Source organism: Neoarius graeffei, chromosome 1 (assembly GCF_027579695.1).
Source record: "Neoarius graeffei isolate fNeoGra1 chromosome 1, fNeoGra1.pri, whole genome shotgun sequence".
NCBI lineage: Eukaryota > Metazoa > Chordata > Actinopteri > Siluriformes > Ariidae > Neoarius > Neoarius graeffei.
In genome coordinates, this window is record NC_083569.1 from 41,325,717 (window position 1) to 41,343,606 (window position 17,890).

Below are 17,890 nucleotides of genomic sequence, written 5' to 3' on the forward strand. Positions count from 1 at the left end.
TATAATATTTAACAATTATTCACTGAGCCTGAGGTGGATAATTGTTTTAGTATAAATACACAGGTGATTATTTGGCTGCATGGTGGTGCAGTGATTAGCACTGCTACCTCACAGCAAGAAGGTTCTGAATTCGTGGTCAGCGGAGGCCTTTCTGTTTCCTTCAGGTGCTCTTGTTTCCCCTCAAAGACATGAAGTTAGCTTAATTGGCTATTCTAAATTGTGTGTGTGTGAGAATAGTTGTTTCCCAAACCCGGAAATGGGAGGGCTGTGGCAGGAAGGGCATGTGGTGTAAAATTATGCTCCAATTCATATGACATGTGGATCAATAGGGTCCACATGGCGGTGACCCTAGACACATAAGTGGGACAAGCTGGAAGAAGTGAGTGAGACACAGGTGATTATTTTTAAAAAATCATTTATTTCAATCTTCAAAAGCGGCATGCAAATGTAATGTCTGTATGCATGCGAGTCACATTAAAATACTTTGTTTTGAAATCGATAAAATAAATCACAATTCCACCTTACCTTTGAATAGTTTGAGACCAAACTTTGTAGCATCCTTAGTGCTTTTAGGAACAGCATTTTCTTTCATCATTTGTAATTCTTCCTCGCTTACTCAGCAAGAGTCCTTACTAGAACTAGAAAATATGACCACATCACCCCTGTCTTATCCACACTGCATTGGCTCCCAATCAAACTTCGTATTGATTATAAAATACTACTATTGACCTTTAAAGCACTGAATGGTCTCGCACCAGAGTGAACTTCTGCTCCTCTATGACCCGCCATGCCTACTTAGATCAAAAGGTGCAGGCTATCTGCTGGTACCTCGTACAGTGAAGGCTGCATCAGGGGGCAGAGCCTTTTCTTACAAAGCCCCACAGTTATGGAACAGCCTTCCAAGTAATATTCGGGAATCAGACACAGTCTCAGTGTTTAAGTCGAGGCTGAAAACATATCTGTTTAGTCAAGCCTTGTGTTAATGGTGTTTATGAGGTAAAGGAGTAGATCTGGAGGGTCCTCAGACAGAGTGTTTTGGTAAACTGGGATGTATGGATGCTGTCAGTCCCCACTCGCTTGCTCGCTCGAGTTTGTTGACGGTGTAGTGGCTGCTGCTTTATGTCCCGGCGCTCCCTCATGCCTGTGTTACCTTCTGGCTCTCCCCTTTTAGTTATGCTGTCATAGTTAGTTGCCGGAGTCCCTGCTTGTACTCAGTGCAATATGTATACTGTTCCTACTTATTCAGGTGACATTGGGCATACCTAACAACCTGTGTTTTCTCCCCCCCCCCCCCAAATCTGTCCCTCTAAGTTACATGTCGGTCTTGGTATCGAGATGCTGGCCTCTTCTGCTCCTCGGACCTGCCTGATCCATCCTGGTGCCCTGTGTCTGGTTGGAGTCTCATCGCATCGCTCTTTTGGAGGACGGCCCCATGTGGACAGTTGGGGGTCGCACCTAGAGGACGCTCTGGACTCTTGCAGTGGTGCTTTTGTGGCTGGGGACTGTAGTTGACTTGCTGACTTTAGGACTGCAGTTGACTTGCTGACTTTGGGACTGCGGTTGTTGTGAATGGTTTTGCGCTCGGGTTTCCGTGGGTGGGGGTTTATAGCATCAACGAAGCTGACTTTATGTTAGGACTGTTAATGTTAGTCATGTTGTCTGTTGTTGCCCGGATGGGGATGGGTTCCCTTTTGAGTCTGGTTCCTCTCGAGGTTTCTTCCTCATGTCGTCTGAGGGAGTTTTTCCTTGCCACCATCGCTACAGGCTTGCTCGTTGGGGATAGATTAGGGATAAAATTAGCTCATATTTTAAGTTGTTCAAATTCTGTAAAGCTGCTTTGTGACAATGTTTATTGTTAAAAGCGCTATACAAATAAACTTGACTTGACTTGGCTTACGGTGACAAAGCGATTGGCGCCATTTTGCCGAGACACTTAAGGTGATTATTGAGAAATAGTTTGAATTTCTCAACCAATCAGTGCATGAGATTTCCTATAATCGTCTCCATATTTATACTAAATATATATTTAGGCACTGCGTAGAAGCGGTGCTCCCGATGAGAGTAAAATGTGTTAGTAAATAATCCCACAATATTTTTTAAATAAAAATAAGCACTGGATAAAATCCCATCTATCTTATGTCAATAAAGATACAAATTTCGTTGTCAAGTGGTCAAGTGTTTATGAGATACGTTGTCTTGCACTTACGATCAGGTTCCCTGCAGTGGTACGTGTACGATGTCTGTATGGACGTCATACGGTCGCAAAATCCGTCAAAAATCATGTCTTTACTATATTCTCTTAAATATGGAGCTTCACACTGCTAAAATAATTGAAAAGTGTAGGACATGTCCTCTTTAAAGTGGTGAGTGTACAATACTGTATTACTGTATACTGTAAAATATTCATTCATTTATCATCACTTTATGCTGCAAAGCCTATATGGGACCCAAGTTCAGTGCAGGGCACCATGCAGACACACAGTCACACACCCACTCAAGTGCTATTTGCATCTTGTAAACTTGATGCCGCATGTGCTTATGGGTCTTCAAGAATGGTATGGCCCACATAATTACTATTTACAACATGCAATGACAGCTTGGATAATTTGGGGGTTTATTCAAAACATGTTTGAAAATAAAGTGACAAGGTGCTGAATGCTTTGGTTGGACACTATGCATGGTTAATATGGCTAATCCCAGTGCCTGGAGATAAGCAATGCACATGAGTGTTCAGTGCAGTACACAGGAATGGACAACCAATGAAAGATGTTTTGTGGTGGAGTTGTTCATAAAGCCAGTTAAGCCATTTAAACTGAATGACCTGCTCCTTGACGGAGGCCAGGATGGCGGAGGTCGTCTCTGTCTCAGATCCATCCCCATTGGAGGCGTTTAGTACTGGGCTCAGCATGTTGGAGTTCTCACTGTCACAGGACTGGTCTGGAACTGGCATTACTCCTACAAAAAAGCAACACATTTTATAATCACTTCAAGAGGAATATGTAATCTTTTAAAAGTATGCAGAAGGGGGTTAATGGTCTAAGCATGTCCCCTATTAAGATCTGATGCAAATTCAAATCTTGGTGATATCACAGCCCAAAAGAGCATAAGTAGCCAGGGCTTTGGGTTGAAGAGATGGGATTCTTCTGTTTGCTCATCCATCCATTATCTACACCACTTATCTGTCAGGGTCACCGATCCCAGCTGACTTCAGGAGGCGGGGTACATCCTGGACAGGTCACCAATCTATCACAGGGCTAACACAGTGACGAACAGCCGTTCACATTCACACTCACACCTATGGGCAAGTTAGAGTAGCCAGTTGACCTAATAATAGAAAGGGACCGTCAGGGCCTTCTAGGTCTTCAGAGAAGGCCCAAACATATCAGCCTTTCAAATGTTATATTTAATTTCTTTCATTATTTCATAATTTCATTATAATGATTCTCTTCGAATTCTAATGGCCTCATTTTCTATCAAATTTGCTGTCCTGAAAACATTAAAATAGAGTTATCCAATGAGATTTTTTTGTTTGCTGTCTCCAGGCTGAGAAGATTTTAGAGCTGGCTCACTCACTGGTTAGGACTTCATTGCTGGGACAGAAGGCCATGGCAGTGTATGTTTATGTAGGAATTGACAGATGAATTAACCAATCAGATTTTGATTAATAGTGGGAGGAACCAAAAATTTATCGTCCTAGGCCTTCTCGAAGGCCAACGCGAGCTTAACCGTGAGTCGGCACCATCAGCGCAGCACTGAAGTCACCTTCTAGCTGGTGTAGTGTTCATCAGTAGTGTTAATGAATGCTAATAAAGCGGTCAAGCCAGTGCTATGGAGAGCAAGTAGCACAGGCTAACGACCGAGAACCTAAGATTTCTGTCTCCAGACTCTTCTTCCATGCACGCTCACCATGGTATTTTTCACTCATATTTAAGTATTCATTTCCCGATGTAATTTACTTAGTTACTTTTAAAATCAACACTGACATCTACACACAACAAAGCTACCTGGCAGCTTGCCGCTAATACATTGCAAAATCCTTTGCTCTGTTGCTTTTTTGTTGTGTCTGTCTAAGTTTTGTCTGAGCTGAAGTCCCAGCTCTAATAGTAACGGTTCGACACTGCCGAATCTGCATGTCTTTGGACTTTGGGAGGAAACCGCACCTGAAAGAAACCCATGCTGGCACAGGGAGAGCTTGCAAACTCTATACGGAAAAGCCATAGTTGGCTGTGAAGTGTGAACCCAGAGGCGACAGAGCTAACCACTGCACCACTGTGCCCCTGTTTGCTTATGTATATGGAATAGGGCTATATCTGTAGTGAGAAAGGGAATCTATTAACCAGCCTTAAGATTTTACTCAGGCAGTAGTTTAAAAAGTGACTTCACATCTCACAGGAAGCATGTGATCCCCTTCTTTCTCCGTTTGGTAATATTGGACAACATGTAGCTAACAGATAGCAGGATTCCCGCTGGCGCTCATCACACTCGTCAATGACAAACATAATCCATCAGTGACGAAGAGAAAATTACTAGCACTTGCCACACTGATGAATGTATCGGTCATCCATATCATTATCATAAATGATCTTTTATAGGAATCCCTCCACAAATCCCTCTGTTTGCCGAAATCCAACCCCAGTGAAGAGACGGCGGGAAGCCAGAGTGTAAACAATGAGCACGTGCTTGTGACCAATAAAAATCAACCACACATAATGACCAAATGAGCGCCAAACTTTTGACCAATCGCAGTGTATCTTAATCAGCCTGGTGTGAACCAAACAAAGGCGCAGGCTAAGCTGGTGAAGTTTTTTGGGCTTCTTCAAGCACTGAAGATGATTTAAGAGCCGAAACAGCCACAGGGAGGCAAATTCAGAGCCCCTACCATCCCCGAGCACATAGGACAGTGTTAGTAAGACAGAGGTCAGTAAAAAATGCCAAAGTGAAAGTGCTGTCAGCCGGCAAGAGACTTAAGGGAGCTATGTTTCGGGCAGCGTGGTGTGTTAAGTCCCCGTCGCTAATGCATGATGAAAAACACGGTGTCATTCTGTGTTTGGTTCATAAATCAATGGGAAAATTGGATTCCTTCACTGTTGGTTGTTCCAAGATCATTCTCGACTCTGTTCAATTATAAATCAAGTGTTCTGTTGAAGTAAAGGCTAAAGGGAGTCCTAATACAGCTTTTGAATAATTCCATGCTAAAATAACCTTCAGTAAGCTCAAACTAAAGAGGTTTATTTTAGTTTGATGGTGTACAGGCTGCCCAAAACCAAGTCTTTCTTATACCGGTATGCTGGAGTGAAGCCCAAATTTTATATGTAATAGAGCGAACTGCACAGTACAAATATTTGAATTGTGCCAATTTGGTTGGTATTAAGTCCACTTTGATAAGTCGGTAACTAAGAAAAAATACAGACTACACCACGGGGCGGCACGGCGGTGTAGCAGTTAATACTGTTGCCTCACAGCAAGAAGGTTCTGAGTTCGAGCCCAGTGGCTGACAGGGTCCTTTCTGTATGGAGTTTGCATGTTCTCCCCATGTCTGTGTGGGTTTCCCCCACAGTCCAAAGACATGCAGTTAGGTTAACATGGGGCGGCCTTAGGCTGAGGTGCCCTTGAGCGAGGCATCTAACCCCCAACTGCTCCCCGGGCGCTGTTAGCATGGCTGCCCACTGGGTATATGTGTGTGCTCATTGCTCACATGTGTGTTCACTGCTTCAGATGGGTTAAATGCAGAGAGGACTTTCGCAAGTGTATGTGTGATGAATAAAGTTGTTATTGTTGTTCTTAAAAAGTGAAGAATACTTCTTTGACTTGATTTTTCAAGGGAAAAAGTGGAGAATATTTTCCAGAACCCAAGAGGAACGCTGAGATGGGACAAAATGAAGTTAAAACAGGGTAAAACTACAAAAATAACAAATTTCTACCCATGAAAAGGGTTTAGTCTGTCTCTTCACATTGTTTTTTTTCTTCTTCCACTTTCTTAGTATGTGCTTCTCTTATTTTCTCCTTCAGCTCCCCTGTGTTTTTCCCAAACGCAGTTCTTACTCACTGATGGGACTATTTGTTGCAATACGATGAGTTTTCATACAGACATAAATTCAGTGGCCTGTGCATAAGATAATAAAGCCTCACTGAAGTGCTTGGATATTTAACACCATCTCTCTCTCTCTCTCTCTCTCTCTCTCTCTCCATTCCCCTCTCCCTGCCTCTACATTTCCTTCTCTTTTCCTCCACCTTCTTCTTGTTGCCTCCTCCTTCCTCTAACCATCCCCTCTTTTCACAATTAGCTTACCAAATGCCAGCCCGAGCTCCCGAGAATAAGCATCAGCCCAGAAAATGGCCGCTTATGTGCAGAATGAGTGCACCTGTGAGGGTTGCTAGTGTAAGTTGCATAACTGCTCTTAAACACTACTGAAAAACACACCATGTATGTATATACCGAGGAAGATTAAGTGAGATGTTACAGAGTTAGAAACCTCTCTTCTCCTCGCCTTGTAGTCCACAGGGACGCACAGACATTTCTAGGTCAAACTGATGCCTTGCCACCAGTTAAGTGTGATCATTTTGAATGTGTCTAAGCATGGCAGCTTTAACTAATAACAGCTCCAGCTGTTGCCTTGATGGATTACACGTCTCGATGCTAATTTTAATCATGCACCGCCTCTTGATTGATAATATCAAAAATAAATATAACACACAGAATGTCCACAAGGAATATTAAGCAGAGGACTATCTCGATAAAAAAAAAAGAAGCATTGAGCCTACACAATGCAGAAAAATACATTTTTCTACGCATGTTAAACATGTAGTATTTAAATACGATGGCGTAAATCATTTAGCACCTGAGCAGAACAGCAGATCATTTTTCCCCCATGATAAATAGCTACATCATCCATGGCTCCTTTGTGCTGGGGCTGCCTCAAACAAACATTATACCCTCTGCAGATTTGTGCATACTCGAAACCAAACCATACACAAGCACATTGTGTGCTGTATCATTAAAATGAACCGTGCTGTTTATTTAGCCTGCATTCACCAATCCAGATGCGTTGAATATAAATTTGTCAATTCACTGCATCTATACAGTACGCCACATTTTTATAACAATTAGGCTGAGATCTGAGGACCACCGCACATGATTTACATCATTTTCATACACATTAACCCATTCAGTGACCCTTCATTCCCTTGTCACCCTGGAAGAGACCACTCCCATCAAAATGGAACTGTTTCATTATAGAATAAAAATGATCAATCCAAAGTACTGATATGATTTATGATCTTTCCCTTTAAGAGGACAAGTGGGCCCAAATCATGCCAGACATCTATCCCAATTCAGTCCATCACAGCATCATGCACACACACACACTTGTTCACTACTTGGAGAAATTTATGGTCGGTCCACCTACTGACATTGTTTTTGGGAGGAGAACCCAGAAGAAACCCACGTAGACACAGGGAGAGCATGCAAAACTCCACAATTACCGCTTTTTGAACCGGATCCATTCAGGATTCTTTGAACCTTGGTGCCAGGCAGTGAAGCAGCCCACGTTTTCACCAGTTTTGAGCAGAAACATTGTAATCAAGGACGCAACATGAACAGAGGGCATTGCACAATGCACAACAGGAATAAACAGTAGTAGCAAGATGGTGAAATGCATTGATTACCTCTGAACTTTTGTTCTATTACTGCAGATATCTGTTTTCTTTTCATTTTCTCTGAAGCTGTATCTGGACCAGGATGCTGACCTCAGGTATAGGTGTTTGCGGTGGTTTGGCTACGTGCAGCGCAATTCCACAATGACTGCAAGAATCACGGCCCACTAGGTGGAAGGTGTGATAAAGAGGGGCAGGCCCCACAAGACCTGGAAAGAGCTAGTCGCACAGGGCTTAAAGGGAAACTGAAGGCAATTCTATTTATCTCATTTTATTAAATATCGGAATGCATTTCTGACAGCTATTTTGTCGCTGCTATAGCGAGTTCTGAGTGTTTGAAATACGCTCTGTAATATATCAGTCCGTATGTCAAAGCAATGACCGTAAACGAGATTCGCTGAGACCTGTGCAAGACATCGTAGGATGGAAGTAAAACGTACAGCGCAAATCAAAGTGACCAACATCTGCCAACATTGTCAAAAGATGCACGCGCCCTCCTTCAAATGCTGACATAATCAAGCCGGAAGTTTTACCTGTGTCCGAAATCGCTTCCTACTCACTATATAGGGCACTATATACTGGAGATGCCATTTTGTAGTGCTGTCCGAAACCTTAGTGAGGATTATGTGGGAAATGCTCTCAGTATAATATGGATTTATCACAAAAATACATGCATGTATTTATTATTTTGAAAACTCACCAGCCGCCTGATCTGGCATGTTTTAATTGTGCGACAGTAATGACGTAAATACCAGCGCGACAGACGAGTCCTTATCCTGTCGTCTTTCCAACTCTCCTCTACTCCACGCTGGTTGGAAGTCTCATCTCATCTCATTATCTGTAGCCGCTTTATCCTGTTCTACAGGGTCGCAGGCAAGCTGGAGCCTATCCCAGCTGACTACGGGCGAAAGGCGGGGTACACCCTGGACAAGTCGCCAGGTCATCACAGGGCTGACACATAGACACAGACAACCATTCACACCTACGGTCAATTTAGAGTCACCAGTTAACCTAACCTGCATGTCTTTGGACTGTGGGGGAAACCGGAGCACCCGGAGGAAACCCACGCGGACACGGGGAGAACATGCAAACTCCACACAGAAAGGCCCTCGCCAGCCACGGGGCTTGAACCCGGACCTTCTTGCTGTGAGGCGACAGCGCTAACCACTACACCACCGTGCCGCCCCTGGTTGGAAGTCGTATGGAATAATCTCCATCACTGATGAAGCTGGCAAATCTCAAAATTAATCTAAATTGGAACGATATGGCGATTTGGCTGCTGTGTGAACAGTTTTCAAAATGGCGCCGCCGACACTTCACGTTTGAAGTCTCGCACAAGTCTCGTGAAGATCGCACGGATAAGCAACACCTGCTGTGGGCCAAACGAACTACATTCAACACGGCTAAAAACCGAAAAGGCCGATCAGTGTAATATAATATGCCAATACGAGTCACGATATAAGGTTACTAAAACCGAAAACGTAATTGAATAACACGTTAATTAAGAAACAAAGCAAGTTTTAAAATGACTTCAGTTCCCCTTTAAGGGAGCGGGGCCTCACTACTGAGGGATCAAAAGTATTGTCGAAGGATACTACAGTCAAGCCATGCATCGTCTGACACACCTGTGGTGTAAGAAGACATTAAAATGGACAGTGAGTGAGTGAGTGAGTGAGTATGAGTGATGTATCCTTTTCCATTGTGTTCTCCATTGCTGCGTTTCATTTCCTCTCCAAACTAATGACACGCCCACTGATATCGTCATGGTTCGCGCTGGGAAAACCAGCTACGGTATATTTTGCTTCCAGCTGGAAACCAACTTTTCAGGTGCTGAACCAATTTATTTTCGGTCGAAATGCTCTGTGGTGGGTTTCCTAAAGGCCTCTTAATGCTAAGGGCATCTTTTGCCCCTTTTCCACCAAAGCTGGTTCGGGGCCAGTGCTTAGTTTGGAACCGGGTTTTCTGTTTCCACTGACAAAGAACTGGCTCTGGGGCCAGAAAAACCGGTTCCAGGCTAGCACCAACTCTCTGCTGGGCCAGAGAAAAGAACCGCTTACGTCAGAGGGGGGGGCGGAGTTGTTAAGACCAACAACAATAACAAGACCGCGAAAGGTCGCCATTTTTAAGCGACGAGAAGCAGCAGCTGTACAAACGCGAAGTCATCCATTATTATTATTGTTGTTGTTGCTGCTGCTGCTTCTTCCGTGTTGTTTTTGCTTCGATATTCACGCCAAGGTTTAAGCAAACGTAGCGACGTAACTGACGTATACAGCGACGTAATGACGTATACAGCGACATAATGACGTGGCACCGCGAGCTATGGAAAAGCAAACTGGTTCTCAGCTAGTTCGCAAGTTGAACGAGTTGTGAACCAGCACCAGCACTGGCCCCGAACCAGCCCTCGAACTGATTTGGTGGAAAAGGGGTATTAGGAGAGAAACTAGGAGAGAGATTGTTCATTGTGCTGCTCGCTCGCTCTACTATCATCTAATGATGATCTTTGTGCTGCAATGCTTATGAGAAACTCTGCACTGAAAGGTTCACAATGTGATGCGCAAACCAGAGTGGAACCTGTTCCCTGTTGGTCGAAAAGGGGTAAATGGCAGTAACCTGAGCTCTGGATCTGAACCAGGAACCCTGAAGCTGGAACCAGAGTTGCTATTGGAATAGCCAACCTAACAAGAATATGTAGCCTGCAAAAATGTAGCAACAACAACAACAATCTTTATTACCCTTTATTAGCGCTATTTACATTTTTTGAATAGATAGTTTTCATAACAAGTTTTAATAAAAGTAGACCGAGGGCACTGCCAACCTGAAATAACCCTAGATGGCTAAAAATGCCAGGTTGTTAGCTTTAAGGAAAGTGTTTGCTAAGGTCCAAAATTTACACACAGTCAGACATTTACAGACAGTAAATGACTCAAACACCCCACACTTTCTGTACATTAATGTTAAAAACAAATTGGCTGCCTGAAATTTCACTCCAATTACATTTCAGTGGTGAGGAGCAAATAAAAGTGAGGGATTGTGGAATAGTGAATAGGCCATCCATCCATCCAGCCATCCATTATCCGTAACCACTTATCCTGTGCAGGGTCGCGGGCAAGCTGGAGCCTACACTGCAAAAAATGATATCTTAGCAAGTGAAAATATCTTGAAAATAGTTGAAACTATCTAACATTTCCTATTAGAAGAATACAAGACATCAGTTCTGAGATTGCAACCAACTTATTGCAAGATGTCTTATCAAATAAAAATATCTGCCAATGCAGCAAGATAATTTCACTAGTATTAAGTAATTTTCTCCTCAAATTCAGTTTTCAGTTTTTTGCAGTGTATCCCAGCTGACTACGGGCGAAAGGCGGGGTACAGCCTGGACAAGTCGCCAGGTCATCACAGGGCTGACACATATACCCTGTCCACACTAGGGATTTTGTACCGATACGATACTACTTTCGTACCGCAACACCTGTCCACACTAGCAACTATACCGGTACTGTAGCGGTATAACTGTATCGGTACGAAACCCACAAATGTATGGGTTTCGTACCGGTACAGTATCGGTACTGTAGCGCTTCGCTGTAGTGTGGACAGATGAAGCGGTTCTTTATCGATACAAATATAATGCGCATGCGCAATGAACCATTCCTACTTCTTCCGGGTTATTCATACAATACAATACGCACGTGCTTTCCAGCTGTAAATAAAATGTCAAAATGGCTCAAAACGACCGTGGAGCTACATGGAGCAAAGACAAAGTTATGTGTTTGTTGGAGCTTTGGGGAGACGAGCGATGCCAGCTTTTTGACAACAAAAAGCACACACACGTTGTTTCATCCGCCATATTCTCGGAAGGAAGTTACTCGGTAACCACGGAAACATTTCGTGCACGCGCATTTCAACTACCGTGAAAGAAAACCGCAAACATTTCTCGCTAGTGTGGACAGATGCACTAAACTGTACCGGTATACTTTGTATCGATACAGTTATACCACTTTCGTACCGGTATAAGTGTGAACACAGCTATAGAGACAAACAACCATTCACACTCACATTCACACCTACGGTCAATTTAGAGCCACCAGTTAACCTAACCTGCATGTCTTTGGATTGTGGGGGAAACCGGAGCACCCGGAGGAAACCCACGCGGACACGGGGAGAACATGCAAACTCCACACAGAAAGGCCCTCACTGGCCACTGGGTTTGAACCCAGAACCTTCTTGCTGTGAGGCAACAGTGCTAACCACTACACCACTGTGCCACCTGGAATAGTGAATAACTAAAAAGGTGGGGAAAAAAAAAAGACAAGCTGACTTCAACTGTCTTCACATTCTGCCCAGAGTCTGCTGTATATCACTAATGAACTGAGACCCAGGGAAAAAATCTACTGTTCTATGCCCATAAATGAAACTTTCTGGGCTCTACAAGCTGCATCATTATAGAAAATGGAAAATAAAATAATGTCACTTGGTTGAAATCTTTCAGATAGTTCCTGGTGAATTAATAGTAAGCTAATAATATTTCTTCATCAGGATCAAGAGAATTTAAATATATCTGTTTGAAATCCTTCCATTTAATTCAGCAGGATCACTACAAGCCAAGACGCAACAGACAAAGTTATTCATAAGTAAGACACAAAATGTAGAAAGCTGCAGTATATACAGTAGTAGTGCTGTTACAGCGTCAGGGATAGGGAGGGAAAGTGAAACACAGTGATCCTAGTGGTAGCGTTCCTAAGCCGAGAGCCATACTATTGAAAATTCCGTAGACCCGATTTTTAAAAAAAATCTCACGAAGTTATGACGTGAAACTTGTACACCCCCCAAAAATATGTTGTATACGTTGGGATTATCTACTAACTGTGAAAGTATCAGGTGAAATTTCGCTGTCTTTTAAAAGATCGAAATTGTGCCTAACCTGTCAGAAACGGACTACAACCAAACTGTCTAGTCAGAGTCGCTCATATAACGTCAGCAGTAGGCTTGATAAGTTTTGTTCTTCATACTAGCCCTTACGAGTGCTGACAGCTCTCCCTGTGAATAGCGGCAGTTGACTACATGCCCTGATCTGTAATGGTTATCCCCACGAGGGATGCATTTCTTATTGGTACAGAAATACTCCGCCAACCACGCTATAGAGTGCTCCGAGATGATGCTAAAAATAGTAACACTGCGCGTGCGCGGCCATCTTGGAAGTCACTCGCTCCAGAGCACGCATAGAGTACACATCGTAGAGTACACATTTAGCGATTCGTTTCCGCGTTAGAGGGCTTAAAAGCTTGGATTTTTTAAGAATTTAGACATCTGAAGTGATGGAGCACTACTGTGAAAGTTTGGATAAGTAGGCACGGGAGCGTTATGCTGAGAAGGTACGTTTCATTGGGAATGTAGATCCGTACACTGTTAGTGAGAAGGAATGGAAAGCTGACCCCAGCTTGTTGCTGCATTTAACATACATCGATCTTGTGAACTATCTAGTGGTTCACCTAAGTCCATTTTGTGAACTAAAGGATTTCCAGAACTACAAGAGTATGGAAGCATACGATAGATTTGTGTCCGGTTGGGTCCGCGATGTGTCGGTGTTTACTGCTGAAGACGGAGAGACAAAAGTGATCAGAGGGAAAGTGTTACACTCGCAGAGACTATCCCAGCCTAGTCTACACCCCTGGATAATAGTTGACAAGAGACATGCTATTTTGTGTGCACATTGCAACTGCATTGCTGGACTTGGGGAATGTTGCTCCCATGTTGCTTCCCTGTTGTTTTATGTTGAAGCGGCCACGAGACTGAGGGAAAGAATGACGGTCACACTACAGCCGGCATACTGGATGCTACTGGTAACTATGAAATTAAAATAACTATTTTAGTAACTATTTTAGTAACTATGAAATTCAAGACAATATTAACCTACCTGTCACAAAGTGATCAGAACAAATCCGGATACAGTCAAGTTGTCCTAAATTTGATCGGTTGATGGCAGCCAGCCACTGTCATCTCCTCCGCTCGCTTTTCTCCTGTGCTGCAATTCCCGGGTTAGTCACGACTTTAGGGAGTCTGTGGAAGCTTTTGCCACCCTTTTCCCCCCGGCTACTACAGCCAACAATGACACACGTATTCGGCATTGTCACCCCTTTTTGCTTCGCTGAACAACAACAATGCACTGACACAGCGACCTTTGACCTTCAATATGGCCGCCGCCGGGTGCGCGCTGACCTCGAAGCACTCTATACAAATCGGCATGTTGATGAAGGCTACTCGCCGGCCGCTACCTGCTACAGATTTGGAAAGGCGCTAGACTTGCGGTGATGTCACATACGCGACGTTGGGTCCGTGTAGTCTTTGATCAGCTTATTAAAAAACATTCAAAACAATTCAAATCGGTGGAAAAAATAAAGTATGATCACCAGGATCGATAGAGCTGCCCGACATGCACAACATATGGAAGCCATTGTCTGAACTTTGAAGTGTAACCTGAAATGTAATTTTTTGAAAAGATATTCCCATTCATTTTGCCATAGAGGTTGGAACGCATCCAGTAGGGGGCGATGAGATTACTTTCCCTCCCTATTGGTAGAGGACGTGGATGCAGGTAATTTACTGGAGAGAACATAAAACCAAATCAAACAACACAGTGAAAATAAGAACTATGGGTACAAGGCAAGAAACATACAGGCAAAAAAAGTGACACCCAAATGACAAATTTATATATACATACAGTACTGTGCAAAAGTCTTTGGCACATGTAAAGAAACGCTGTCGACCAAAAATGGCTTAAAAATAATGAAACGTTTCAAAAAATTACTATAAACATCAGTAAGCCATAATAAATGAAACAAAGTCAATATTTGGTGTGAGACGACCCTTTGCTTTAAAATAATAGTAGTCTCCGGTACAGTGAGTGCAGTTTTATAAGGAAATGAGCTGTAGGTTTTACTGAGCAACTTACAGAACCAGCCACAGTTCTTCTGGACACTGTGTCACATTCGCGTCTTAATTTTGCACCAAAACCAAGTAGCCTTCATTATGTTTTCTTTTTAAATCTGAAAAGTGCACTCTTATGTCATATGCTGCTCAGATACAAACTTTGTTTTTTTTTCCTGTAACATTTAAGTTTGTGCTGGAAAATTAATGTTTAGACTCTAAAATGTTTTTGTACTGACTCGATAATGTAGAAATCTCATCTCATCTCATTATCTCTAGCCGCTTTATCCTGTTCTACAGGGTCGCAAGCGAGCTGGAGCCTATCCCAGCTGACTACGGGCGAAAGGCGGGGTACACCCTGGACAAGTCGCCAGGTCATCACAGGGCTGACACATAGACACAGACAACCATTCACACTCACATTCACACCTACAGTCAATTTAGAGTCACCAGTTAACCTAACCTGCATGTCTTTGGACTGTGGGGGAAACCGGAGCACCCGGAGGAAACCCACGCGGACACGGGGAGAACATGCAAACTCCGCACAGAAAGGCCCTCGCCGGCCACAGGGCTCGAACCCAGGACCTTCTTGCTGTGAGGCAACAGCGCTAACCACTACACCACCGTGCCGCCCTAATATGTAGAAATCATAACATAGAAATCTATAACAAAGTTTGTGTGAAAAATAAATAAATAAATAAATAGGGTGCCTAAGACTTTTACACAATACCGTACGTCAGGAACCACTTAAAGGTGCTTCTAAAAACACATGAATATCAGTGAAGAAGCACTTTGATCCTCACTAAGTGCCTAACATGTTTATCCACGTGTTTTTTTTTTTTTGTTTTGTTTTTTTGCATGCTAATGTGCAACTTGAGGTAATCAGTGGCTTTTGTGGCTTTCTTCTACATGTGTTGTTGTCAGTAATTCTCTTTTGGCTTGTAAGATTGTCTCATTCCTAGCTTGACTGACTGTTCTTGAGTACTAACATTTATTTCTACTCTTGTTGAACTGCGCTATAATCACATTTACAATTCAAGTGTGGAAGTGGCCCAAATTTGACTACTCTGCCTCCATAGCACGTACAGTAGATCTGATTTACTTAAGCAGAGTGAGTATAAAAATATGAACTGTTCAAATAAGATTTAGCCACTTTCATGTGTGATCCTAGATTTGATATACCTGTATATCCAATCTGGGGGTATAGAACCTCAGCGAGAAACAACAGAATGGATTATACTGAGGTTATTGTTCCCCTACAGATCATCATTGCACAGATCTAGATCATTACACTACATATATTTCTGCATGGAAATACCAACAATAGCGACTAATGCTGTGTTCACACTTATACCGGTACGATAGTGGTATAACTGTATCGATACAAAGTATACCGGTACAGTTTAGTGCATCTGTCCACACTAGCGAGAAATGTTTGCGGTTTTCTTTCACGGTAGTTGAAATGCGCATGCGCGAAATGTTTCCGTGGTAACCGAGTAACTTCCTTCCGAGAATATATGACATCCGTTATTTCGAGATCTCGAGAAAACAAAACAATTATTTCATGATCTCAGCTGGATCACTGTATCTCCGTCGGTAGAGACGAAGCCGGGCCAGTCTTCTGCGGAGGTGCCGCGGACTAATTTTGAAATTATCCCTTATTAAAAGACTTGATGCAATCTCTCCCTGTGTCAACCCCTGATCAAAATATTGCCTTATTAGGTGATCGATTATTCCAGACATTCTAATGACCAAAGTTACGTCTATACAGAATGAGAAATAGCCCCAAAGTCAGCATATCACAAGTCTCTCGGCGCACCCGAATGAACCATTTCTCAGCTGTTTACTCGAGATCATGAAATAATTGTTTTGTTTTCTCGAGATCTCGAATTAGTTGTGTTGTTTTCTCGAGATCCTGAATTAATTATGTCGTTATCTCGGGATAACAAGGTGAATAAAAAAAAGGATTATATGAAGGGCCTCTCTCGGCTTCCGTACGGATGAAACAACGTGTGTGTGCTTTTTGTTGTCAGTGTACAGTCTGTATTTCTGGTGGTCATTTATTCAGTCGAATCGTATAAAATGCACGAGGCAGTTGAGAAAGAAACAAACGAATCTCCGTTCTTCACTATTTTATTCAGCAAAGACATCGATTGAGGTGTGTGACTTTGCGCATGCGCATTATATTTGTATCGATACAGAGCCGCTTCATCTGTCCACACTACAGCGAAGCGCTACAGTACCGATACTGTACCGGTACGAAACCCATACATTTGTGGGTTTCGTACCAATACAGTTATACCGCTACAGTACCGGTATAGTTGCTAGTGTGGACAGGTGTTGCGGTACGAAAGTAGTTTCGTATCGGTACAAAATCCCTAGTGTGGACAGGGTATTAAACAGCACCAGCCATTGGCTGGTCTTTTGTTGTTGTTGTTTTTCACTTTTAATCCTAAACTTGAACATCTGCCGAAGATAAAAAATTTGGAACTGAGCCTGCAGACCTGCAACGTGAACATGCCATAACCTCCAAAGAGATAGTGCCATCTATGTACTGTGTGATACTGTGCCCTTTTAACATCAGCACAGAATCACAAGATCTGTGCTCCGGCCCCTGCAGGTGATCTCACTCTCCATCAGCGTACTCTCGCCCAAATGATTAACAGATCTTCCGAAAGATACGGCGCATCCCTTCACAGCCATGCTGTGATTCCTGACAGCCCTGACAGCATTTGAACTACAGTATAAAATGTGTTACAAAAGCCTTGCCTTATGAATCACTCCATTAGCCGTACAGTCTCTTCAAAGTGATGGATTGTGAATTCTGTGTTCCAAGCTTTATTTAGTGCAGGTGCTAAGGTTAAGCAGTCATTATAATTGCCGCTTATCAGCTCACTCGCTGGACTTGTTGCAAAACCCTCTGGGATAGCATCGTATTCAATTTGTAAGTCAGGAAAACAACAACAACAGTATCATGCAGCAGTATTCTCACTAAACAGCATGACGAAATTTGACTAATACAGTCTATAACGACATGATACGCAATCAAGCTTTCGTGGATGTTCACAAGCAGCCTTTTCTTCTGGCTCTTTTGCTTTTAAACAAAATGTTATGCTTTATTAAAAAATATATATATATTTGTCACTGGGTACAGCTGTCCTGAGCTGGTATTCGTCCCAAGTACTTCCCATTAAGGCCTTAGCCATATGCTTTTGACAACAAATTAGTCTCTGCTGGCAGCGTGTGCCTCGCTTTTTAGCAATCTGAGAATCCACTTCACCAAATTCTGTGTTCCACTTGGGGCTACATTGCT

At 42.9% G+C, this 17,890-nt stretch overlaps 1 protein-coding gene across 2 annotated transcripts in view; it reads right to left on the reverse strand.

The window, feature by feature from the left end:
- ctnnd2b (catenin (cadherin-associated protein), delta 2b) overlaps window positions 1-17,890 on the reverse strand; it is a 229,446-nt gene that overhangs the window by 191,536 nt on the left and 20,020 nt on the right. For both annotated transcript variants that reach the window (XM_060932003.1, XM_060931995.1), the window contains exon 2: window positions 2,822-2,955. In XM_060932003.1, the coding sequence (XP_060787986.1) occupies window positions 2,822-2,950 (129 nt within the window). In that variant the 5' untranslated portion in view covers window positions 2,951-2,955. The remainder of the gene's footprint in view (window positions 1-2,821; window positions 2,956-17,890) is intronic.